The sequence below is a fragment of the Salvia hispanica genome, chromosome 5 (genome assembly GCF_029641045.1).
Source record: "Salvia hispanica isolate PSC_SH4W2 chromosome 5, Shi_PSC_v1, whole genome shotgun sequence".
Taxonomy (NCBI): Eukaryota; Viridiplantae; Streptophyta; class Magnoliopsida; order Lamiales; family Lamiaceae; genus Salvia; species Salvia hispanica.
This window is the reverse complement of record NC_142696.1, coordinates 17,929,945-17,956,761: the sequence shown is the minus strand read 5'-3', so window position 1 is coordinate 17,956,761 and position 26,817 is coordinate 17,929,945. Positions and strand designations below refer to the sequence as shown.

Below are 26,817 nucleotides of genomic sequence, written 5' to 3'. Positions count from 1 at the left end.
AATCAAATAATAATTCATTTCATCAATTTTATTTGGAAAGGGACAATGGGTAGCACATGCAAGAATTAATGAAAGGATGCTCTATTGCCTCATTTGACGAGCCATCATGGGACACAAGCTCTCCTTCAGTTTTGTTTTGTCCCATTTTATGGAGCCTATATCAAACTATTTATTTTATGACTAACTAATTATCTTTTTTTGTTACAATGAACTCCATTATCAATTTTGATGTCAAAAACAGTAGTGGGAAATTTAGTGGTTCGGTACTCTATGGATGTCCAAATGGGCTAAAAAATATTAGACCATATTTCATATGTTTTATGTCCAATATATGTATATCATAATCCATTTAAACGATTTTGAGTAAGTTATTAAAGGTTCGTGATATCCCAACTCACATCAAGTCAACAACAAGCCAAAGCCCGTCGATTCCAGACCCGCCAGCAGCTCAGGTGTTGGTCGTGCGGCAATGTCAATGTCCCAAAGTGCTTGATAGGTTATAATTGAGTCAATTAGGTTATTTTTACTAATATGATATGAGTGGAGCCACCTTGTGGAAGAAATAGTAGTTGTTTAAATATGTACCATTATTTTGAGTTATTATATGTCTCTTGATTCTCTATTCTTCTTCCCTTCCAATTTACAAAGATGTCCAAAACTCTAGCTTCAAGAACTACTCCTTCAGATGACTTATCGTTGTCCTCAGTTATCCATTGCTCCCTTTCTGTTCCATCTTAGATATAGTAGTATCAGTGATGCTTTCATAATGTCCCAATGGCAACATCGCATATGCTTAAATTAATCACTTTCATTGGTGCATAACTATTTACCACAAACAAGAACTCATCATGCCTATGACTAGGTGGTGCATCGGAATAATCACTAATTTTCACGTTTATTACCACTGACATGTCTAGCATGCATTCGATATTTGTGCCCCAAGTCTGCGGTCACTGGGCATAACGCAATATTCTTAATCTCACTCCACTTGACTTTTCAAATGTATTTCGTCCGCCATTAGGAGTCTCGGTCACTTTTGCGCACTCATTTTATAAAAATCATAATAAATAGTTAAAGTGGAGAAATGGTAAAGTAAGAAGAAGAATAATGTTAAGAAGAGTCTTCTCAACATTTATTATCATTTTTACAAAACAAGTGCGCAAAAAGTGACTGGGGACTCCTAATGGTAGACGGAGGGAGTATTCCTTAATTTTCATGTAAAAAAAAGCTCTAACATTAATAGAACGGAGATAATATTTAAAATGTAATCTTATGTAAAAAGATAACAATGTCAAAATATCCTTGAAAACGGCATGCAAGTAATTGGCTCTCTTGTATTGAAAACAAACCCATAGAAGAAAGACTGAAAACTTACTCCAAAAACCCCCTATAACTTACTCCAAAAGCCATATAGTTCTAATCCATTCATTTCTAAAAAAATTGCAGTTGACAAAGTTGAATGCCGGACAAAGTTAAAGTTTCAAATTGACGTTACTTAACCTCATCCATGTCCAAACATACTCGATATTCGTTAAATTTTCAAATTGACAGCCTACCATGAATTGCCTTTCCCTTTTACCATGCTCTCGTCATAATTTGAATTTACTTTCTTCATTTTTTAAGATGTGATGGCGCGCCTTTTAAAGAAAAGAATCAGTTATACTCTATTTTCTACATCATGTAAACATTTAATTCAGTTATACTCTATTTTCTACCTTGTAAACATTTAATTCAGTCTCATTTTAAAGAAATGAATTAGTTAATCATGGATGCTAATTTGCAAAAATAATCAAATATACAAAATAGAACTACGTTGAAGCTGATTATGAAGAAAACGTTTAAACAGAAGCAGTCCAATATTTATACCAGCAGAAACAAAAAAACACAGCATATTTTGCAGTGTTGAGCCATAAGCATCTGCTGCTATAACAACAAATCCACAAGCTATATCGATATTGTTTGATAACTCAGTATTTTGCAGAATGTATTCAAGCTCACTGTATACATACGACACACGAAGCAACAAGATGTTGAAGAAATTTAGGGACCGGGCAATGCTCACGCGTAGTAGGCCGGAGGATATAGATCCTTGCACATATCAACGGAGTATAAGTCTGTGTCGGCGCTCCTCCTTGCGTTCCCTTTAGAGAGGGGGCTCGGCTTCCTCCGGCGGGGCAGATCCTCGACCGAATGCCGGTGCAGAGAGTGAGCATTTGCATTGGAACCATATGCACAAGGCCTCTGCTTTGCCTTGGTAGCTCTTGTCAGGCTCATGTAGTGAGGCTTGGATTCCGTTGATGTCTCGCCCGATCCGGGCGTTTCTGAGGTTGCCGTGGACGAGTTTGAAGTAGTGGTGGTCTCGTCGTACATGGAGTCTGAGCACGGATCTGAGGACGAGCGTAGGATCTGGCAACTCATAGGCACCTTCGAGGGCGTTCTAGTGTTGTTGCGCCTTGTTCGGACAGGGTCGTAGTCGGATGCGGTGCTAGAGAAGGATCCAGCCCCATAGGCCTCGTGCTTCACGGAAGCTGGGTGTAGCTCGGAGGCCTCGCTTTGGAACTCCTCCATCAGCCTCGACTCCCATGGCTTCGTTGCCATCCAACGTTCGAGCCAGTTGAGTCCTGTACCTGACTTTTCTAACCTAGCCGGTGTGGCCATGCCCATCTTGTTCCCTCTCGAGCCTGTGTTGGGGCTTCGCCTCAGTTGCTGAGATCAGATAGAATCGATATATATCGATATTACAACCTTGTCGAGAAAATACACAAACAAACAAACAAACCAACCATCAGTACCTGCTGGTAAAGAGCATAGGCAAGAGCCCTCTCTCTCTTCATGGCTCCTTCTTGCTTCATTTGCAGTTTCGACATCACTTCATCAACCGTGCCAACACTGTCACACCATCCGCTCTGGGATCACAGACGAAAGCAAAACTCAGTGGTTCCAATCTCACTAACTAAACATGTCGAAAAACTTGTAGAAAAGATCAAACCTCAACAAGCTTCTTAGGGTCGACTTGGCTCTCTTTGTCTGAAAGCTCTCCACTGGGAGATTGAGTGCAGTGAGCTCTTACTCGAGCTTGAACACGAACAAGAGCCTGCATGCACCTTAGAGTCACCGCAGCTTGCTTTCTAACCAACCTTCCACGCACTATAGCTTGAAGTCGCACCAACGCCTTCAAGGCCCTCAAAGCGCGCCGTGCCTTCAAAGATTCATTCACAAAGGATTAATACAACAGAGAAAAAAGAAGGAATCTGTCTTGGTTTATACATAAATTCATGGAAATTAATGTGACTACTGAAACATCTAATGTCTGGTTGATTATAAGTCATAAGACTGCCAATTCTATCACATATATCTCGAAGCAAGAATGGATTCTTCAACTCTTTCACAAAGCAGTCTACATTATGAATTCTTCTACAAACCAATAACTATATGAACATCTAAGAATTGACTAGCTATAAATACAAAAGGATCACATTCTCATTGCAATTTTTGCATCTCTTTAATAGCAATCCTACATTTTGTAACATCTAATAATTCATTATTCATAGAATCTAACACAGAATCAAGTAATTGAATCAGTCTACATAAATCATTTATGCAGTCTAGAGAAACAGAACATAGAGCCTAGTAGTACCAGAAAAGCACGAAAAACAGTCTGAATCCGGACAGCAGCCCACTCCCGACGAACCACCATGAAATCCTTAGGTGAAGCCTTGGCCAAAGCAGCCACCGCGGCTGCCATTTCAGTGTCGAAAGCATAAGAAGAGACCTCTGATCCCTCGGCTTCCGACCCATTACCGCTACCTCTTCTGCCCTTACCTATGACTATACCACCCGATCCACTCCTCCATAGCCTCCACTTCCTTCCTTTACCACCCTCCTTTTCCTGCATCAGAATTCAAACAATAATTCAATACTTTTGAAACATTTAAGTTCACAAATTCAGGAAATGTTTTTTCATCAACATGAAATTCATAAACTACAAGATCAAAGAACTCCAAATAAATACATAGGAACACAATTTGCAGCTATCACCAAAACAGAAATTAATTAAATCATATAAATGTTGAAAGTTTCACAAATTTTGAAGTTGGTTCATCAACAAGAAATTCATAAACTACAGAATTAATGAACAAAAAAATATCAACAGATTTTCAGCTATCATTAAAACAAAAGAAAAGTAACAAATTGAGACAAAAAACAAACAACAAATAACAAATATTTACACTTATCAAAGAAACTAATAAAAGACAAATAAGCAAATATATAAAATTGCACAAGTGTTTAGCTTACGAGTTCATTCGCAGAAGCCTTTTTTAGACCGATCAATGATTTTAGCCACTTCCCTGAAGCACCCATTTGCGCAGAAAAATCAGTGAAGATCACAAACAAGACTGAATTTTTGCAGATTCTTTGTTTTTCAAGAAATATTCCCCCCAAAAGTCCTTGAATTCCTGCAATTGGAGACAAAATAGAAGAAGGGTATTGGGAAAATGAAGAAGGAAGCGATTTGGGGAATTCTCGAAATTGGGTCAATATTTAATTTAACAGAGTGGAACGGAAGTGCCAAGTTTGAAATTTGAAATTTTGAATAAAAGAGGAAAAACAATTGGAAAGTTGTAACGGTCGTAAACCGACCAATACGACGTAGTTTCCGGCCTTATTGCATTAAAGAGTTGTCTAAAAAGTTGCTTAATTAGTGCTCTTTGTAATTAAGTTTGGGGCGTTTTCAAATAAAGGTTGAACATTTAAATTTAGAATTTCCAGGTGTTTTCAAATTTTAAATTCTATATTTAAAGCAGAAAATAAAGTTTTGATTCCAAAGAAAGGAGGAAGAACTTTTTCTACTTATTTTTTGTATAGATTATAAACTAGTTTAGCGTATTTCAAATTTTGAAATGCAAAAAAAGTGTGAATATTATTCATCATTAGGTAAAATTGCTTAGGTTGTAAATGTCAAACTATTCTTTTTGTTTTTTACTATATGTTTTTTTAATTATTATCAGACACACGGATTCAAGGGTACTCAAATCCAGATATACTAATTAAAAGAAAAGAAATCTTACAAATTAAATTGTATTTTATGATACCACGGTTTTCTTTTATTGAACACCATTAGAAATCATGAGAACATCTATTATTTATCATAGCTACCAAGCATATGTGAAACAAATAATAAATTATTAATATTATTATATTTAAATCACAAAGTTGCGTGGACCTCTGGCTAGTCATTACTCATTAGAGATGGTGATGAAATATATGATTTCGTGTAATAGATAATTTATTCCATGCAAAACACATTCTTAGATCCTTATACTTTAATCAAAATGTTCATTAGATTCTTGTATAATTTTTTCATTTTAATAGGTCCTTATACTTTTCACAATATTTTTATCAGGTCCTCGTACAATTTTTCGTTTTAGTAGGTCCTTATACTTTTATTATAACTTTCATTAGGTCCTTGTACAATCTTTTATTTTAGGGACTTTTTTACATTTATATTGGATAATAATCTAAATTTAATTAAACTTAATACACTTTCTAATATTCCATTATTTAATTTCAAGAAGTTGTAGAGAATAATAAAAAGATTAACCGTGATGATTGAAGATTAAAATCGAAGTTTTTTTTTAGAATAACTATCCGAATTTTCAATTGATTATTTATATTCATATTGAAAGATACGTTTTTCTGAATATTTATAATTATAAGATAAGTTAAATAATAAAATTAAAAGGTTCATTAAATTTAATTAAATATAAATTATTGTTTAAGATAAAAGTAAAAGAATATCTTAAAATAAAAAATTGTATAAGGATCTAATAAAAGTTATAATCAAAGTATAAGGACCTACTAAAACGAAAAAATTGTACGAGGATGTGATGAAATTTATGAGAAAGATATAAGGATCTATTAAAACGAAAAAATTGTACAATGACCTAATGAACATTTTGACTAAAGTATAAGGACCTAAGAATGTGTTTTGCCTTTATTCTACTTCATGTGGGCAATGATTTTTTTTAAAAATAAATTTCTATATGAAGAAGGAAATTACATATAAACTCCAATGGAAAGAAGAAAATTATAATTCATCATGACGGCTCGAACTCGACATCTCATACAATAATGTCTAAGCTCCTTACCGCTAGGTCAAAAGCTCTCAACTTTATGTGGGCAATAATTTATCTCATGTTGTGATGTTGTAATTGCTGACTACTAATATTTAATAATGGTTACTTACCTACGTGTGTTTATTCTACATGTAGAAGTAAGCAAGAAAAAGCAATGACGAAAGTTAGTTCGAATCGATTTTTGATCTTCTTCGGACGCAATCCAAGGTGAAGATTGTAGAACCTCGTGGCCCAAGAGTTGGAGAGGCCCAAGCCCAAATCGTGAGCATAAAAACCTCTGCACATCTCCTTATGAAAATCGTTTTCTCTGACTGGTTCTTTTCTTCCGACTAGTCCAGTTATGTGATTAAGTATATATCAATGTTTTAAAAAAAAGCCGAACTGGTAAGCGAACCGACATCATTACTGGTTAACCGGTTCTACTGGTTCAACTAGTTACCACTGGTTGAACTAGAATATATAATAAACATATATATTATGTATTATTAAATACATATAATAAAATCTGTGCATAATAAATTAAAAAGAAAAACCTTATAAAAATATCAAAAATGACATATTTGGGCCACAAATGCATTTCAATGTACAATACTAATGAGTTCAGAAACCAAAATACACAAGACCAATAAGTACACAAGTCTTGCAAAGTTTCTTTAACAAAATACATGAGTTTATCAAAATACCAATCTACTAACTCAAAACAAAATACTTTGTGATTATCTCAATCACTTTCATTTCCAAAGTCAAGATTAATGTAACTAATGTCACAAAAACCATCGTTGAGGCTACTAGTATTTCCATCTTCAAATCTTGACAAATCAATTTCTTCATCATTAATCTTCATTATATCATCTTCATCACCTAAATAAAGATTAAACAATATAAAGCAATGAACACAATAAAACATGAAATTATAAATATATATATATATACTCCTATAAGTTTATTACCTTTGGCTAGTTCTTCATCTAACATTTCCTCCAACTCCTCATAATCAAGCTTTTCATTAGCATTTTCATCAATCACCCAAAACTCTACTTTGTCAATACATTCATAATCAATCGGATCATATTGCCTTTTCTTTGAACCAATGTTATGGATGGCGTATGGCGGCTTACGGCTGTAAGACAAAAACCCGCCACAAGGATATGGCGTATCAGTATGGCGAGATATGGCGGTTGATAAATTAATTAATAAAATATTCATATGTATATATAAATTCAAAAAATTAGAAAATAATAAAAAAATTTAAATATCAACTACTAAAATAATAAATAAAGCATAAAGTCATAAGCAATTATATATTATGCCTATAATAATAAGTCTTAGTTCAACAATTAAAATATAAACTCATCATCATAATACATATAAAATCTAAACTAAAACCTTCCTCAATCATCACCATCATAATCATCATCCCCAACATAGCTATCCTCATCCACATCAATATCATCGTCCTTCGGGTCCTCCGGTTCCAACAAAGTAGATCCTTCTTCATCCCCAACTTCTTCATCTTCCGATTCTTCATTTACAAGCTCTCTTTCTTCAACCACTGTAGCCATTTTCTCTTTCCCTATTTGGCCTTTCCCGTTTCTAGATATGTACTATGTGGTTCTTGAGGACTTCCTAGAACTTGATGATGTAGAAGTTTCTTTTCTTTTCTTAGACCTAGACCTAGTATAAGTGATAGGCTCTCAAACGCCCGACGCCTCGTACATAGTATCTCAATCAAGCGAATCTCCATCAAAAACCATATCATTGTTTTCACCTTCAGCACCGTCGAACTCTCCAACCAACCACTCGTTACAGTGATCATGGTAATCAAGTGAAAGAGGATTGAGTTCATTTCTTTTTTATACATCTCATACATTTTTTTGCTCGAGCCTATTTCTTTTTTTCGAATGAATCAGCCATATAAATATAATAATAGAACTATAGAGAATTTATCTGCTAGGCGTCACTATGTGTGCGCTTGGTGAGCGATTTATGGCGTGGCAACATCATCATCAATTTTCTAACTTCATTTTCTCCTCTCTAATTCTCACTCTCTCTTCCTCCTATGTGTAATTCCTAATACTCTCGCTTCCATTCTCTTCTCCTGTGGTCATTTGCTATTTTTGTATCTGCGTCAACTCTCTCTCTCACCTCTCTCCTCTCTTACGCCATTCTCTCTCTTGTTCTATCTCGATTCTTTCTTCCCCAAATCACCTCACTTTTCGTTTTCAATTCGTCACCCCCAAATTGGAACCGCCATAGCCGATTTCTCCTCTAGTTGCCGCATGTTCATCGCTGACGCGAGATAGCCAGAGCTCGTACATCGCTGCTCTGTCCCTACCTCTTTATCTATCTATCTATCTATCTCTTTCGTTCAATACAAAAACTCTAAATCGAGGACTCGAGCCTCCCCTATGCGCGGGCATCGACCATCCTCCAGCACCACCGCGCCGGTAAGTGGTGACCAACGCCATTCGCCTGCTGAGACAGGATCACCGGTGCCGTCGGGTTCACCGCTGTCGTCTAAAGGCGTGCATCCGTCGTTGACTTGGCGGCATTTCTCAAACTTTACGGTCGAAATTGTTCCAAGAGTTTTATGAGAAAAATGTATAACAAAATTGATGCAGATCAGAAAATAAATGTTCATGGGAGGAGAGAAGGGGAGTGGAAGTATTAGTAGAAGGAGAGAGAATGAGAGATGGAATTACAGAGGAGGAAGAGAAATAGAGAATTAGTGACAATGAGATAGGAGAAAGGAGAGAGGAGATAGGAGATTAGAAAGGAAGAAAGAAATTGATGATGATGTTGTCACGTCCCATATCGCTCACCCAACGCTCACATAATGACGCCTAGCAGATCAATCCTCTAGGTTTATAATTATAATAATATATTAGAAGTTTAAAATTGAAAACCAAAATATAATAAAAGATTTGTCAATTACTTGCTCGAAAAAACTCCAATTACGCTCACACCCTGAAGCACTACAAGTCAAGCTTAAAACTTTCATCGCAAATATTTGCAACAGAGGAGCTGAGGTGCCATGCAAACTCCACTAATTAGCTACAAAGCCAAATAAAGTACTACCTAGATTAGAAATTAGAACTCAAAAATTTAATGGAGTTAAATGTAAAGATTCACACCATGAGACAATTCTTTAATTTGCTCTTTTGCAATTTCATCATCAAATAAGCCTGATGCAGCTTTGTAAATTTCCAACTGCTTCATTGTCGTTTTTTGATCTTTTTTCTTTGGCACCACTCGTTTGATGCATTCAAACAACCCTGAAGTTATCTCAACATCAAATCACATTTCTGAATGATCATAAAAGATGGTCGGATTCAAAAAGTGGCCAGTTGCATGCAATAGCCTATGGAGTTGTCAATTCCACCTTCGAAAATATCGGAGTATCTTTGCTCAAGCCCATCAAAAGACTTCGCGATTGTTTATTTTTCCTTCTCCATTGCCTCATAAATATGGCTCATTACCGGTTTCCTTTCACCATCCACCAATCTAAGAACCCCTAAAAGGGGAGCCATAACTTTGAGAATGTAAACTACATTCTTTCAGAAAGGAGAATATTGTGATGTCCTAGCTGCTTCCTTTCCCTCAACTTCTTTTAAAAGCTTGTTTTGGATCCACTCATCAGAAACATTTTCCTAATATTATATTTCTCCTTTTGTAACCTTTCTAATGATAAAAAGGATGTAGCAGAGTGATGGTTGGCCTCACCAAGTCCTTCTTTGTGAAAGTTCTCAACAAGTGTAAGGTAAAACTGTGTCCCTTCGAATTATTCTTTGAATGACCGAAATTTTACCAATTTCGCATGAGATCTATGTAGTGAGCTACACATGGAGTCCAATAAAGATATTTTCTCTTTTCCATCAACATCTTTCCAGCGGCTACATAGTTACTCCCATTATCTATTACTACTTGGACAACGTGTTCTTCGCCGATCTCGTCCACAACAGAATCAAGCAACTCAAACATTTTTTTCCCATGTTTTGACGAAGCTAGATGCATCAATAGATTTAATAAAGACCGATCCACTAGAAAATTAACCAAGAAGTTAATAATACTCCTTTGTCTCATATCAGTCCATTCATCTGACATGATTGTGCAACCATATAGCTTCCATCCCTTCTTCTTTTTCTTCACCAATGCATCTGTATATATGATCTCATTCTCTAAGAGAGAACTCGAATGTCATGGTAGCTAGAAGCACACAAATACTTACCAAAGTCACCAACTACATGGAGCACATCTTGAAAGCTTGACAATTGAAACAAGTTGAATGACAATCCCACTTAGTACCAAAAACGAGCAATAGATTGATGAACTCGGGTTACAGCTTCTTTGTCAGCAGCTTCCCTCACATTCAGCTGCCTCAGCCTCTCTTTGCTTCGCTTTTGCATCGAATGTCTCGGTATTTCTAGAATATAAATCCATAGGCTCTTTCAAATGACGATCTGCTTGCTTTTGTGTTTGACCCACATTAGGTCTCATGTCATCTTCATCTTCATCATCATTAAACCCTAAGCCACCAAGATCAACATGTCTAGCAGAATGACTAGACATAGGAATCTGAGAGGATCCCACGACTCTTTTGTTGGTAAAATATTTCTAAAGTTCTTCACGAACACTTTTCGGACACTTAGGGCATGAACAACATTTCCCTTCTTTTCCATCAAGTATTCTTTGCCCTAGTGATACCACCATTCATTTGTTTGTAAAAAAAAATGCATTGTACATTATTAGTGGATCTCTTGTACACTTGAATGCAATACTTCCACCCCAGATCTGTTCTAGTAGCAGTAACATTACTAGAATAAGCACCACTAGTTGCCATTGATACATGTGGCTTCTTCTCCATGAGACATTCGGAAAATTGTATTAACTGTATTTCAAAATAGAGAAGCATGTTTTATAAAGTGTATGATAATATTATGCAATTTGTTTGAATTTTGAAATAAATAATGCTTGAATTTATTAACTCATATGAATGGAAATCAGAAATTACATTAAGAATCTGTGGCGGCGCTGACCGACGACGGGGGGCGGTGACGACAGACGGGAGGCGGCGTCGGGGGCACAGCGTCGGGCAGTGTTTGCGTAGCTAGGGTTTTTTTGGAGGTTAGCGCTGCTAGGGTTTTGTGGGAGAGAAATATTATTCTAAGAAAAAAAACCCTAGATTTTGACTTAATTCTCAAGTTTTTTATTAATTGGACCAGATTTGAGCCAGGTTAAGTGTTAAAATACATTTGGGCCGTCTTATTTGCTAATTGGATTGAGGATTGGGGGTAGCCCAATCAAAAGTGATGCCATACACGCCATGGCACTTCACTCATGGTGGCAAATGGCAGTCACTAGGGGTGAGCAAAAAAACTGAAAAACTGAATATTCGAATCGATCCAAACCGAAAATTTAAAATTTGGTTCGGTTTGTTTAGTTTTTTCGGTTCGGTTCGATTTTAAAATTCTGAAAATTTCGATTTTTCGGTCTGGTTCGGTTCGGACGGAAAAAAAAAACAAATAACCAAATAACCGAATTATATTTTAATATGTATATATATATATATATATTATTTAAATATACTTAAAAAATAAAACCCTAAAACTAAAACATCACAACAATCATGTTTGCGTTTCTGTGAAGACTCCTCCAGCCGCCGCTCTGCCTCCTCCTTCTCCCCAAATCTCTCCACCTCTCATCTCCTCTCCTTTCCTCTCCATCACCAAGCCGTCGCCCCTCCAGCAGCCAACTTCGGCCCGACGCCCCTCCACACCGTCCGAGAGAGAGAGCTTCACGCTGTCGCTCCTCAGTCCCCACGGCTTCACGCCGTCGCTTTACACGACTTCAGCTTCAGGTAAAACACTACCCAAATCTTCAATTGCACAATTATTTAACCCATTTGCCTCTCTCTACTTTGATGCAGATGCAGATGCAACTCCTGTTGGGACTACCGCAGCGGAAGACGCGGAAAACAAACAGGTCATTAACAGATCTATTTAGGTGATTATGCATTCGATTCCAATTTCATGCAATAAACATAGATCTATAGAACACACATCAAATATTCACATAAACATGCATATTCGACGTGAATTAAATGTTACCTCATAATCCGACATCGGATTGACGTTGCTAGCTAAACCACCCGGAGATCCTTGGTTTATCGACCACGAATCTTCCGTACTATTCTCTTGTCCTTGATCATCCATCCGTGTGGGCGGATCTTGGATAATCAACAAATAGCTTTGAAGAGATCTAGGAAAACCAAACACAAAACACGAGATTGTCTCGATCTAATGCTATGAATTAGGATAGATCAAGAACAAAACAAAAACCCTAAATCTCCCACGTGCTAGTCACGAAAATCGAGCCAAGAGGGAGAGAGAGAGAGACGCCAAGAATGGCGGCTAGGGTTAGGGTTTAGTGTGTGTTGTGTATTGTGTGGTGTGCTAGGGTTTCCCATACTCCTCACTATTTATAATAGACTTAATGGGCTAGTAAGGGGATCCATGGAATGATTTAGGTGTTGGGCTACCCATTAGATAATTAACTAATTAAATCAAATGACCCATGATTTAATATATTATCAATGGAATATTATTTTGTTCCACTAAAGAATAATATTGCACTCCCACCTAAATCACCAAATTACAAATAACTTGGGTCCAATTTATTTTATAATATTTCCCGCGTTTAAGATTATCTTGATCCGTCAATTTAATTCTTTTGTATGCTATGTGACTAGAATTAAATTAATTCTCCAAAGAGTTTTTCTAGTTTGAAACTTTATTTATTATTCGTGGAATAAATTCCAATTACGCAGTTTTCTAAATAATAAATTCCTTTTTCAAACACCTCTTGGGGATCACCCCTTAGGGATTTAATCATACCACACTGGTCACGCGAATTCTATGAAACAATATTCTAATACCTTTATGTTATTCAATTACTACCACCCAAGATATCATGAACTTGAGTTAAATACAAACTCTCACATATTGATAAGTCAAAGTGGCGTATGACTGAATAAACAGTATTGATATTAATTCCATAGACTAGAAAATACTAAAATTTCTGAAATATATTCTTACAGTAGTTAGCAATAAAGAATACATTTCATATTAGATCATTTCTGTGCTTTACCACACTGGTGTTACTAATCTCGTCTTAGGTAAGAGAGAATTATCACAAACACCGCAACCGTACCAATAGGTAGCCAAAGCCTATCTAGGTTGTGAATACGTTTTTCTTCTTACTAGATCTGGTCAAGTCCCTTACTGGAAAACTCATGAGGAGATTCATCGAATTTCCCTACTTGACTTTCTTAGTAAAAAGCCTTAGACTTGTTTATCATATTTCAATAATAAACCATTATATTATATTATTTATTCTCATAAATAGGTAAACAAGTGGACGTGGCGTTTCTTGTATACATGCACAAGCTGACTGTCAAAGGCATGTACGCTCGAAGCATCTTTTAGTATACAAACCCCAACAACTCCATTTCACTTAACATATATATGGATTAAGTTTATTTTTCCAAATTGACATAAAAATCTAGTTAAATTTCAGTTTAATCATGAGTCGAACTTCAAAAGGTGTAACTTTATGCTTTTTTTTTCTCCTGTTTTTCGGTTTTAGGTTATTCGGTTTTTCGTATAATTTCAGTTTTTTCGGTTTAGTTTGGTTTTTTAAGTTCGGTTTTTGGTTTTTTGGTTTTTCGATTCGGTTTGGTTTCAATTTTAGCCTAAATTTGGTTTTTCGGGTTCGGTTCGATTTTGGCAAAAAAACGAATCGAATCCCGAATGCTCACCCCTAGCAGTCACCATTAAAAAGCCTAACCTTTTTTCAGAAGATATTCATCTCCTTCATCATACCATCTACACTTGGGAGCAAAGTCTCAAAAACATTAAGCAATCCTGCTATCACCTCTAAGGTATCAGTAGGGCTTTCGGGATCATATTGGAAGGCTGGATTCAACCAAAATGCAGTTGCGTGCAGATTCTTTTTCAACATCCTATCCCACCTTGATTCAATCATATCAACGAACTTCTCGTATAACTTCTCCTTATTCTTGAACAACTCTTTCACTCCTTTCACCACTCTCCACATGCCTTCATAAACATAACCAAGTGAAGTTTCTCATCAGAATCACATATGTGCAATAATCTATTAATCGGACCCATGATCTTGGAAATAATTAAACAATTATCCCAAAACTTCTCATTTGAAATCACTTGTTTAGCTTATTTTGCTTTAGTCACTCTCAAGAATTTTTTGACTGATAACTAATGCTTGCAAGTGATCTTTATGATCATATAAGCTCTTCAATGCTATGAAGTCGGTACCAAACCGAGTATCACCTGGCCTAATGATTTATGTCCACCCTGGCCTAGTTCTTAACCAACTAAGAGGCCACTTGTGATTATAAACAAAAACAGTGATCCTAGATGCACGAGTTATTACATCTTGTACTAGAGTCAATTTTGACATACCCTTCATGATTAAGTTGGTACAATAAGCAGCACAAGGTGACTAAGTAACTGAAGGATATTTTTCACTCAACAAAGTACCGGCAAATTTGTAGTTTGGAGCATTATCAGTAACCATATGCACTATATGTTGAGGTCGAACAATTTCTGAAAACAAGTTGCACAAATTCTCTGCATTTTCCTCTATAGAGATATCAACAGACATAATGAATGACACACAAAGTTGACAATAAACTAACAAGTTTATCAAAGCTTTATTTCTATTATCTGTCTAACCATCGCCCATTATTGTGCATCCGGATTTAACCCATTTACTGTGCATACCATCAACATTAGCTTGGATAGATAACTTGGCTTCTTTCATCAAAGGAATCATAAGTGCATGATAATTGGGTCCTAAATACCCTTACCCCATAGTTGCTACCATATTAATTGTCCGCTTGTAAAAGGGTGAATTCACATCATTGAGTGGGAATACAAGCATCATAAAACCATAAAGATAATGACATATCAGTTTCATGTCATCTCGTCTTACTTTAAATGCATGCTTTTAGAGTAGGCTGAGATGTATCATTTCCTTCCCATGGTTTCATATAATCTTTCAAATCACTCATTCTCTTTCTCTTATTAAGATCAACTCCCATACCCTTATTGTATTAAACTTCTTGAATATCATCACCTTGGAACTCACTATCACATTGGTTCTCATCACTAGCACTCATAATCTTCTCCTTTTTCTTGTCTTGATGTTCTTTTAGTGATGATTTCATTTGAAAATGAACTTTAGAAATGACTTTAGAACATGAAACAACATTACCAGTTATGCCGGCTAGATGCTCATTCATCTAGTGAATTCCTCCACCGCGGATTGTTACATGACAAAAATCACAAATGAGTTTTTATGATCCACCACCATCATCAGCGGTACAATACTGCCATGCTTGATCTTTTTTCACTCGGTATTTTGAAGCGTTGTTGCCACCACTTTGTTGATCAATCGTACGTGAGTCACCCTCACTCATTTTCTGCAAGACATATAAATAGACACAACTTTTTTATGATATTTATGTGTATCTATTAAACTAATTCTTTTCCTTTTGAAGCAAACTGATTTTTCATCTGAAATGCAATCACGATATCAAACAATGTACATATCTAATCTAGAGAGAACATAGTGCAGTGTATTAAATTTGAGAAACAGACACATGCATACCATTCTTGACTTCTTTCAAACTAACAACTATAAATATATATACACATAATTTTACTCCATTCCTCCACGAATTAAGATAGTATGAAAGAGATGAAGCATTAATCTTTCGAAAAAAAACAGCAGTGAAGAACAAAATGGAAGGTTAACCAACCTCTAACTGTGTGGCGGTGATGGGGATGCGAAGGCGGTCAAGTGCGGTGTTGGATGTGATCTAGGAGAGGAAAACGAGCGGCACTGGAGAGCAAGAGAGAATGAGTGACGAGAAGGAGTCCAATAGGCTAGAGGGGCGATTTGAGGCAGCGGAGGTAGCGAGGTCGGCGACAGATAGGTGTGGAAAATCGAGGGAGAGAGTGGAGGGAGAAGTGGAAGCGACGTGAAAGTGTTTCTGTGAAACTAATCTCAAAGCAAAGACCCCACAACCCTAGCAAAATAATATTTTATAAAATATTTAAATATAGATAAACCAGTTCCCGGTTAGCGTCCAACCGGTTCGGCCGGCCGGTTTTACCAATTCTGGGCAGGTCAACTACAGACGATTTTTAAAGGCAAACCAGATCGAACCTACTGGTATGTGGTCCAACCGGTTGAACCGGCCGGTCCGGTTCGATTTTTAGGTATATATCATATTCTTCGTTACATTCCAGCGTCTCATTTTGTTCTCAAAACCGTCTCTCTCTATCTCTATCATTTCATTTCTCTCAACAGTTACTTTCTTCTCCTCTTCTTCTCTGGTGATCTCTGTTAAAACTCTTAAATCTTGTCCCACCTCGACTTGGTGATGATCCTAGCTCATCTATATAAGTATGGATAACCATCTCCCTTATAAGCCTTTTAAGGGGTAAGTGGGCCATTTCTAATATGGTATCAAAGCGGGCCTAAGTCGATGATGAATTTTTATCTCTTTATCTATTCTCTTGCCTACCCACGTGTTGGAAATCTGATGTGTCATTCCAGCCCACATGTGAGGGGGCGTGTTAGAACTCTTAAATCTTGTCCCACATCGACTTGGTGATGATCCCAGCTCATCTATATAATTATGGACAACCCTCCACCTTATAAGGCCTTTTAAGGGGTGAGTGACCCATTTATAATAATCTCTCTTGATCTCCGGCTAGTTGTGCTTCTCTTTGTAAGTTAGTTGTGGTAAGGATGAGCGATCGTGCTGCATCGGCGTGTGAGTGTATGAGTCGAGAGAATCCGTTAGTGGTGGGTGAGAGCCGAGCAGAGTGTGGGAGTCGAGCAATGGTGCTTCAATGTGACGCCCCGGAATTTCATTCTTTCATTTCAAGATAAATCGGAAACTTTTAACTTAATTAGCTTCTTTTGGAAGTTGTGTGCTCATAGAACTCTCGTTGTAATCTCGACCTTTGAATGCTAAGTATTTTGTTTCATAAATAAAGGGCTTGAACAATTTCAAAATGGAGAAATCAAAGGGGGGCACTTCTATTAAAGGAATGATAAAGAATTTGTAAAGTATGAAAGTAAATGAATAATGAATATATATATATATATATATATATATATATATATATATATATATATATATATATATACTTGGGAGTAAACATATAGGAAGATTCAACTATGCATGACCATTTCCACAGCATGATCATGATGCTTAATTGAAGAATACTAAAATAAAGAATACTATAAACTTCTTTAACAACTCCAATACCTAGTATTGCATGGAAATGGGAGTACAACTTTCATCTATCTCTAACCTAGAATGAAGGATTAATCAAAGGGGATAAGAGACAAAAAAAAAAAAAAATGATAAGTAAACCTTCTTCCCCTCTCACATCCTTCTCGGTCTTGGAGACCAGAGAGGTGCCAAAAGAGAACCTCCACATCAACCTGCCAAGGTACCACCAAAAATAGAATAAGTACAAGTCCAGCAAATTCATAGGTTAATGTGGTAAGATAAAAAGAGTAAGGATCTTGAAAAAGGGGCAGCCCAAGTTTGACCCATATAGACGTTTTGGAGCAGCCAAGAAGGAAGCCTCATAAGTTACACCAAAGTAGTCATGGAAGCCTAATCATAAAGCTTAAAAGGGAACTAAAATTGTAGCCAAATATAGGAACTCCATTGCCCAAGAATCTGCTACAAGAAGCCAAGGTTTGAGGCTTATAAAAGCAGCCCCTCTCACTTCCCCTCTCCACTTCTCAACAACATAATTCCACATAAAATTTTCAGCCACAATAGAGAGTTGTGAGTGAGGAGAAGAGCTCTTGCAGACGGCTCCTACACCCCTAGGTAACTTTTATTTTTTTTATTTTTTTTTCTTCTTCCCACAAGCATTTCTTTGCTCAACTCAAGCTCACACCTTTTCCCTCACACTGAAACTAGGAGCTTCGGATAAGGTGTAAACTTTGAAAAATTTGGAAACTAGAGATTCAAGCTACTGTCAATTTCGAGAGGTAACCCCCCCCCCCCCCCCCCTCAACAAGTCCCTCTTGCATCATTGTAGAACAACACAGTTTAGCCAAGAACTTAGAGAACATAGAGCTCAATAGATTCCCACAACATTAGCTTACACAAGACTTCATCCCAAAACATAGGTAGCCCAAGGTAGTATGTCTTCATACATACTACTTTGTCTTGGACTTTTCCGCTGCATTAGGATTTTGTACTAGAAATTTATGAGCCTAAACCGCACTCTGACTTTATTTTGGCCTTGATTCACTTTCGCCTATGAGACTAATGTCCTATATTCGACTTATCAGTTATGCTTATCCCACTATATTGTTTTTTTTAAAGTGTTATTTAGTCACGTATAGATGCAATCACTACCACTAGGGTGTTGTGGTCGTGACAGAGTGGTATCAGAGCACCGTTCTTTCGCTCTGGACCCAAGAACCTTCTTTCAAGCCTTAGTCTAGAATGATAGTACTAGACTAGAATATGACTAAAGTGGAAAGTTTAAATGGGACCCAACACCTCGACTCGTCGCGTTCAACCACAACAAAGGAGGTAAATACCTATATTTCTTGAAAAGTTTCAAAAAAAAAATAATATATAATAATGTTTTAGTCATGCAAAAACTATACCACCTTTTTGAGGAAGATGTATCTTTCATGAAACTTTAGGAGTTGCTTTTTGGACACTAAGTGTAATGTGCTATGCATGATCAACTATGTGATCTTTGAACTTATGGTGATGGTGTTAATAACTCATATCTGGGACTATGCATGCGAATCTAGAGCGCCTAAGAAAGTATATTAGACTAGAATACCTATGAACAAATAGTTGTGAATGACAACTCTTTCACCGCTTCCAAGAGCGATGAAATCAATGGGCACATGCAAGTTAGGGCGAACCCCTAACTTTTATTGGAATATGGAATAATAAATGCGAACTACGACATACTATATTACGACCTTTACGTTTAAAAAGGAGGAAGAACGTCCAAAATTCTGAGGACCCGCGTGTCACTCAAAACGAATACTAATACAATCTACCCCTATCGGGGAAAACCCTAACGGTTTATCGATACGACGGCTAGTACTATATAGTTCACTATGCATATTACTTCTATACTTTATTTTCTCTTTTCGCGTTTTTGAGAGCCCATTCTTTCGTACAGATGGCATGACAGCGCTACACCCATCGTAGGCCGCTCCGAGCTGGCACGGATTCCGAGGCAGTGGTTCGCTATTTCCGGTCCTACCGCCGCTGCCATGGGGATACGCTGGCGGAGTTCGTGGCTCACTACGCGAAGTTATGGGAGGAGGCCAACTGTCATGGGGTGAAGCCCTACGAGGGTATCATGAGGCTCGTCGGTTTGTTTCCTGAGAAGTGGCAGAGTTGGATGACGGCCACTGCCGAGTTGTACACGTCGTCCCCACCTCCCACGTATGAGCCTATTGGGGATATGCCCGGTTTCCTGAGCGCGGTCTCAGCAGGGTGCTTCCACTTCGGTGATGGGCCCCCACCAGAGACGCAGGCGCCCGGGAGCGAGGGATTCCGCAGGTTGCCACCCTTGGCCCTCATGCGGGGTGCAGGCGGAGTATTCGAGGAGGGACAGTCGTCTCGAGCTCCCGCCCGCGAGAGGGGCCGAGTAGAGGTTACGCCCGACTCGAGTGATGAGACCGAGCCTATGGGGAGCCACGCGGCGGATGAGGATGACGACAAGAACTCAGAGGAGGAGGGCATGGACGACGATGAGGTCAGTGAGGAGGACTCCGAGGGAGAGGACCCGGATGAGGAGCCCGAGGAGGTTTTGGAGTGGAGCGAGATGAGGGAGGATGGTCCCGCTGAGGAGGAGCCACAGATTGGCGGCCTCGCTGACTTGGGGATGGAGTTCGTTCCCCCACCACCGGCCGGACCTCCACCAGAGACACCTCCACCTCCAGTGGAGCCCCACCCTGAGGTGCTACAGCTGTCCCACCACCCGGTGGACTTGACTCCCTTCAGTGAGCTATACCACCGCATATGGCGTTTGCGCAGGGATTTGGCCGCTAGGACCGACATTCCCATGGCACCAGTGGCAGCCCCAGAGCCACCAGAGCCCGTTGTAGTGCCAGGGCACCCCGAGGAGCTGCTGTCTCCGATCGAGGTGCTCCACCAGGGGACTAGTCATAGCGACCCGATGTGGATCAGCAGCGACTCTGAGCAGGATTGATCTGACGGGCCTCAGACGTGTTCGTTGCAGTAGCTTAGCATTACATTTCCTTATTTCATGTATCGAACTTTGTAGGAGCTCTCTTATTTCCCTTTTGCCCTCGCATGTATCAGATATTAAGTCCTCACTGGAGGCAATTTTCCCTTGACTTATGACATGTGATGTTTCTTGGCTATGTTATTCGCTATTTGTTATTTTTCTCCTTATGTCCAAAAGAATGGTGTATTTAATGAACCTAATGCGTACGATCATGACATTCAACGAGTATAAATCCATGTTAACCCTTGTCTTAATCAGAATGCCACCACGGAGACGTGTCAGACGACCAAGGCGGTGTGCTGGAACGCCTGAGAATGTGCCAAGAAGGAATGGCGAGGTGCCACAAAATGTACCACGAGGAAATGGAGCGGGGAGAGGAATGACCCCACCACCTCCTCCGCCGCCTCCACCTCCACAGGAGCGGCGAGTGGAAGAACTTTTTCTGAGGCAGAACCCCCCAGTGTTCAATGGCTTAGGGGATCCGGCTGCGGCCGAGAACTGGATACGTGCCTTGGAGCGTATCTTCAATTTCCTGCACTGCAATGACCAGGAACGCTTGACTTGTGTGACCTTCCAACTGACAGGGTCAGCTGATTTCTGGTGGGAGGCACGGAAGAAAACTATGACCCCGGAGCAACTGGCTCTGATGACTTGGAATGAATTCAAGACTGGAATGTATGATAAGTATATTCCGAAGAGTTACCGTAAGACCAAGGAAGTGGAGTTCTATAATCTGAAACAAGGACGGATGTCCGTTACTGAGTATGACAGAATGTTCTGCGACATGTCTCGCTATGCGCCTGACCAAGTTGATACTGATGAAAAGATGGCTGATAAGTTTTGTGCCGGTCTGAGGTACGAAATAAGGATGGCCTTAGCAAGCGTTGGAGGGTTATCATACCCCGAATCACTGAGTCGAGCTTTGGATATTGAGGCAGCCATGCCCAAAGAGAAGTCAACTATGCTTGTTGCCGCAACACCACCTCAGCAACAACAAAACTTCCGAGAGAAAAGGAAGTGGGATGGAGATCGTGCCCCACATGAGAATAAGAGACAACAATTTGCTCCGAAGCCACCACAGAATGGTGGAAGGCAAACCGCTCCGAATCAGATGGTAGAGCACCAAACTAGAGCCCCTCCCTGTGCTAAGTGCTCAAAGAATCATCATGGGGAGTGCAGGGCTGGGACTGATAGGTGCTTCAACTGTGGAAAGGGCAGACACTTCTCTAGAGAATGCCCAGATAAGAATGCTGGAGTAAGAGGGAGACAGAACTATCAGGGGCAGCGTCCGCAACTGCGGGCACTTCAAGCTGAGCCGAGAGGAAAGGCAACCCTACCCCCAGCACCACAACACCAGCGGCAGTTATGTCAGAGGCTTCCCACTCAGGCCAGGGCTTTTGCACTGAGGCAGAAACAACCCAAGATGGAGCAAGGGAACCAGGAGCAGGGCAATCTGGCAGGTATGGGAACTCTCCTCAACATACCTATTGCCATTTTGTTTGATACTGGTGCATCCCACTCATTCATATCAGCACCTTGCGTGGATACTTTAGAACTTCCTACTGTTGCAATCGAACATAAGATGAGGGTGTCCTCACCCGTAGGAGGCCTTATAGATATCTCACGAACTTGCTCGAACGTAGAATTCACCATGGGAAACCTTAAGTTAGTGGCTCACAATTTGCATGTGATGTTGATGTGGAGCGTCGACATCATATTGGGAATGGATTGGTTAGCCGAAAACTACGCTACCATTCTTTGTAAGGAAAGGCAGATCTCGCTGCAATACCCAGGAAAGGAACCCACAATCTTTCACGGAATCTCCATGAGGCGACGAAAGTCCATAATTTCTGCACTACAAGCGACCACTATGATAAGGAAAGGATGTCCTGCATACCTCGTCTATCTGAATGGAGAAGAGAAAGAGGACCGAAAGATAGAGGATGTAGCAGTGGTACGAGAATTTTCAGATGTCTTTCCTGACGCACTACCAGGATTGCCGCCAGACAGGCAATTGGAATTCACAATCGATCTCGAACCAGGGTCTGCTCCAGTATCGAAGGCACCATACAGAATGGCGCCTAAAGAGTTAGAAGAACTCAAGATACAGTTACAGGAATTACTAGACCTGGGCTTCATCCGACCCAGTGTGTCACCATGGGGCGCACCAGTGCTCTTCGTGAAGAAGAAGGACGGAACACTGAGAATGTGTATCGACTACCGAGAGTTGAACAAGTTGACGCTCAAGAACAAGTATCCGCTACCGAGGATTGATGACCTATTTGACCAACTTCGAGGGGCGGGTGTATTCTCAAAAATGGACTTGAGATCAGGTTATCACCAACTGAAAGTCCGACAGGACGATGTACCCAAGACTGCGTTCCGCACCAGATATGGCCATTACGAATTCACTGTAATGCCTTTTGGGCTTACAAATGCCCCGGCAGTGTTCATGGACCTAATGAACCGCGTGTTCCACCCGTACTTGGACAAGTTCGTCCTAGTCTTTATAGATGATGTGCTTATCTACTCGAAGAACGAGAAGGAACACGAGGAACATCTGAGGACCACCTTGGAGACTTTAAGAGCCGAGAAGCTCTATGCTAAGTTTAGCAAATGTGAGTTCTGGCTTAACGAGGTGAACTTCCTTGGACACATAGTAACGGCAGAAGGGATCCGCGTGGACCCTGCAAAGGTGGAAGCAGTACAACGTTGGCAGTCACCAACAACACCTAATGAGATTCGAAGTTTCTTGGGTTTGGCTGGATACTACCGAAGGTTTATTGAAGGATTTTCTAAAATAGCTAGACCAATGACTCAACAGCTCAAGAAAGGAGCTAACGTCAATTGGACGCCGGAGTGTGAAGCAAGCTTCCAGCTGTTAAAAGAAAAGCTGACCACCGCACCAGTCCTAGCCGTGCCAGCTCCAGGAGCGGGTTATGTGGTGTACACAGATGCATCAAAGATCGGACTCGGATACGTACTGATGCAGAATGGCAAGGTGATTGCATATGCATCACGCCAATTGAGGACGCATGAGTTAAATTACCCAACACACGACTTAGAATTGGCGGCAGTGGTACATGCCCTGAAGATTTGGAGACATCACCTCTACGGAGTTCGATGTGAGATCTTCACGGACCACAAGAGCCTTAAGTACTTCTTCGAGCAGAAGGATTTGAATATGCGACAACGCAGATGGCTCGAATTAGTCAAGGATTATGACTGTGGTATAAATTACCACCCAGGCAAGGCGAATGTAGTGGCAGATGCCTTGAGCAGGAAGGCTACACCCCAATTGGCCACTTTCCTCACGCAGAATGAGGAGCTCCTACGCGAGTTTGCTAAGATGCGACTGGAAGTAGTGACAGCACCAGAGACGGTGGAAAGTAGGATCGCCACCTTAGTGATTGAACCAGACTTAAGGGCCAGAATAGTTGAGGCTCAAAGGAGTGACGAAGCATTGGAGAAAATTCGTCTTAAAGTGAGGACGGGAAAAGAAGAGAGTTACCGCGAGGAGGCGGATAACGCCATCACTTTTGAAGGAAGATTGTGTGTACCCAATGACGAGGCACTCAGAAATGAGATCATGAGTGAAGCACATGAAACACCTTACACTGCTCACCCCGGAAGTACTAAAATGTATCAAGACATGAAGAAACAATTTTGGTGGGATGGCATGAAGAGGAGCATAGCGTCGTTTGTAGAAAGATGCCTAGCGTGTCAACAAGTGAAGGCCCTACATCAACGACCCTATGGGAAATTGCAACCCCTAGAGATTCCAGAATGGAAATGGGAACACATTGCGATGGACTTCGTGACGGGACTGCCAAAGTCCCAACGAGGAAACACTGCCATCTGGGTGATTATAGATCGCCTCACCAAAAGCGCTCATTTCGTACCAATTCGTATCACTTACGGATCGGACAAGTTAGCTCAAATCTATGTGCAAGAGATCATACGATTACATGGAATACCGGTAACAATCACATCAGACCGTGATCCGAAATTTACTTCTAGATTTTGGATAAGCCTGCAGCAAGAGCTGGGCACCAGATTGAATTTCAGTACTGCATTCCATCCACAGACTGATGGGCAGTCTGAAAGGACAATCCAGACCTTGGAAGATATGCTGAGAGCCGTAGTGCTCGACCGCGGGGGAAATTGGGAGCCAGTGCTACCACTTATAGAGTTTGCTTACAACAACAGTTACCAGGCAACTATTAACATGGCTCCGTATGAAGCATTATATGAGAAGAAATGTAGATCACCGCTTTACTGGGATGAAGTCGGTGAGAGGCAAATGCTTGGACCGGATTCTGTAGAGGAGATGATAGTAATTGTCCGACAGATCCGTGAAAGAATCAAGGAAGCTCAAGATAGGCAAAAGTCTTACGCTGATGTTCGCCGAACCGATTTGCAGTTCATGGCGGGAGACAAAGTTTTTCTGAAGGTATCCCCGTCTAAAGGGATTACGAGATTCGGCGTCAAGGGCAAGTTAAGGCCGCGTTTCATCGGACCCTACGAAATTCTAGAGGAAGTCGGTCCTGTGGCGTATAGATTAGCGCTACCACCGAGCTTCGGAAATGTACACAATGTCTTTCACGTGTCACAATTGAGAAAATATGTGTTCGACCCCAAACACATAGTCCACCAAGAAGAAATGGTTTTGGAGCCAGACTTAAGCTATGAAGAGAAGCCAGAGGCTATCTTGGACCGGAAGATCAAGGAGTTGAGAAATAAATCTATTGTAACAGTGAAAGTTCTGTGGAAGCATCACGGCTATGAAGAAGCTACGTGGGAACCGGAGGATACGATGAAGGAACGATGCCCAGAACTCTTCGAGTAGAGCTGCACAAATTTCGGGGCGAAATTTCTTTTAAGGAGGGTGGAATGTGACGCCCCGGAATTTCATTCTTTCATTTCAAGATAAATCGGAAACTTTTAACTTAATTAGCTTCTTTTGGAAGTTGTGTGCTCATAGAACTCTCGTTGTAATCTCGACCTTTGAATGCTAAGTATTTGGTTTCATAAATAAAGGGCTTGAACAATTTCAAAATGGAGAAATCAAAGGGGGGCACTTCTATTAAAGGAATGATAAAGAATTTGTAAAGTATGAAAGTAAATGAATAATGAATATATATATATATATTTATACTTGGGAGTAAACATATAGGAAGATTCAACTATGCATGACCATTTCCACAGCATGATCATGATGCTTAATTGAAGAATACTAAAATAAAGAATACTATACACTTCTTTAACAACTCCAATACCTAGTATTGCATGGAAATGGGAGTACAACTTTCATCTATCTCTAACCTAGAATGAAGGATTAATCAAAGGGGATAAGAGACAAAAAAAAAAAAATGATAAGTAAACCTTCTTCCCCTCTCACATCCTTCTCGGTCTTGGAGACCAGAGAGGTGCCAAAAGAGAACCTCCACATCAACCTGCCAAGGTACCACCAAAAATAGAATAAGTACAAGTCCAGCAAATTCATAGGTTAATGTGGTAAGATAAAAAGAGTAAGGATCTTGAAAAAGGGGCAGCCCAAGTTTGACCCATATAGACGTTTTGGAGCAGCCAAGAAGGAAGCCTCATAAGTTACACCAAAGTAGTCATGGAAGCCTAATCATAAAGCTTAAAAGGGAACTAAAATTGTAGCCAAATATAGGAACTCCATTGCCCAAGAATCTGCTACAAGAAGCCAAGGTTTGAGGCTTATAAAAGCAGCCCCTCTCACTTCCCCTCTCCACTTCTCAACAACATAATTCCACATAAAATTTTCAGCCACAATAGAGAGTTGTGAGTGAGGAGAAGAGCTCTTGCAGACGGCTCCTACACCCCTAGGTAACTTTTATTTTTTTTATTTTTTTTTCTTCTTCCCACAAGCATTTCTTTGCTCAACTCAAGCTCACACCTTTTCCCTCACACTGAAACTAGGAGCTTCGGAGAAGGTGTAAACTTTGAAAAATTTGGAAACTAGAGATTCAAGCTACTGTCAATTTCGAGAGGTAACCCCCCCCCCCCCTCAACAAGTCCCTCTTGCATCATTGTAGAACAACACAGTTTAGCCAAGAACTTAGAGAACATAGAGCTCAATAGATTCCCACAACATTAGCTTACACAAGACTTCATCCCAAAACATAAGCTTCTGCCAAACAAATTAAAAGAAGTTGTATAAAGGACTTAGCTTTTAAAAAAAAAATTTGTTTTGGGCTGCCTGATCTGGACGACGACGGAGGGATGCGAGGCACGGTAGCGTCGGCGCTGGTCTGAGGAGCAGACTGAGCAGCGTCGGCGAC

General features: G+C 39.8%; 1 protein-coding gene and 1 pseudogene across 1 annotated transcript; both read right to left on the bottom strand.

Annotated features, from left to right (window-relative positions):
• Positions 1–1,820: 1,820 nt before the first annotated feature.
• LOC125187612 (protein IQ-DOMAIN 6-like) lies at positions 1,821–4,540 on the bottom strand. Its single transcript, XM_048084234.2, has 5 exons — positions 4,297–4,540; positions 3,638–3,889; positions 2,990–3,199; positions 2,793–2,906; positions 1,821–2,706 (listed from the first exon to the last, which is right to left on the bottom strand). Exons 1-5 carry the CDS (start codon positions 4,360–4,362, stop codon positions 2,059–2,061), a joined length of 1,290 nt encoding a protein of 429 aa, XP_047940191.1. The 5' UTR covers positions 4,363–4,540; the 3' UTR covers positions 1,821–2,058.
• Positions 4,541–9,883: 5,343 nt separating this feature from the next.
• Positions 9,884–10,543, bottom strand: LOC148926386 (uncharacterized; annotated as a pseudogene).
• Positions 10,544–26,817: the final 16,274 nt, after the last annotated feature.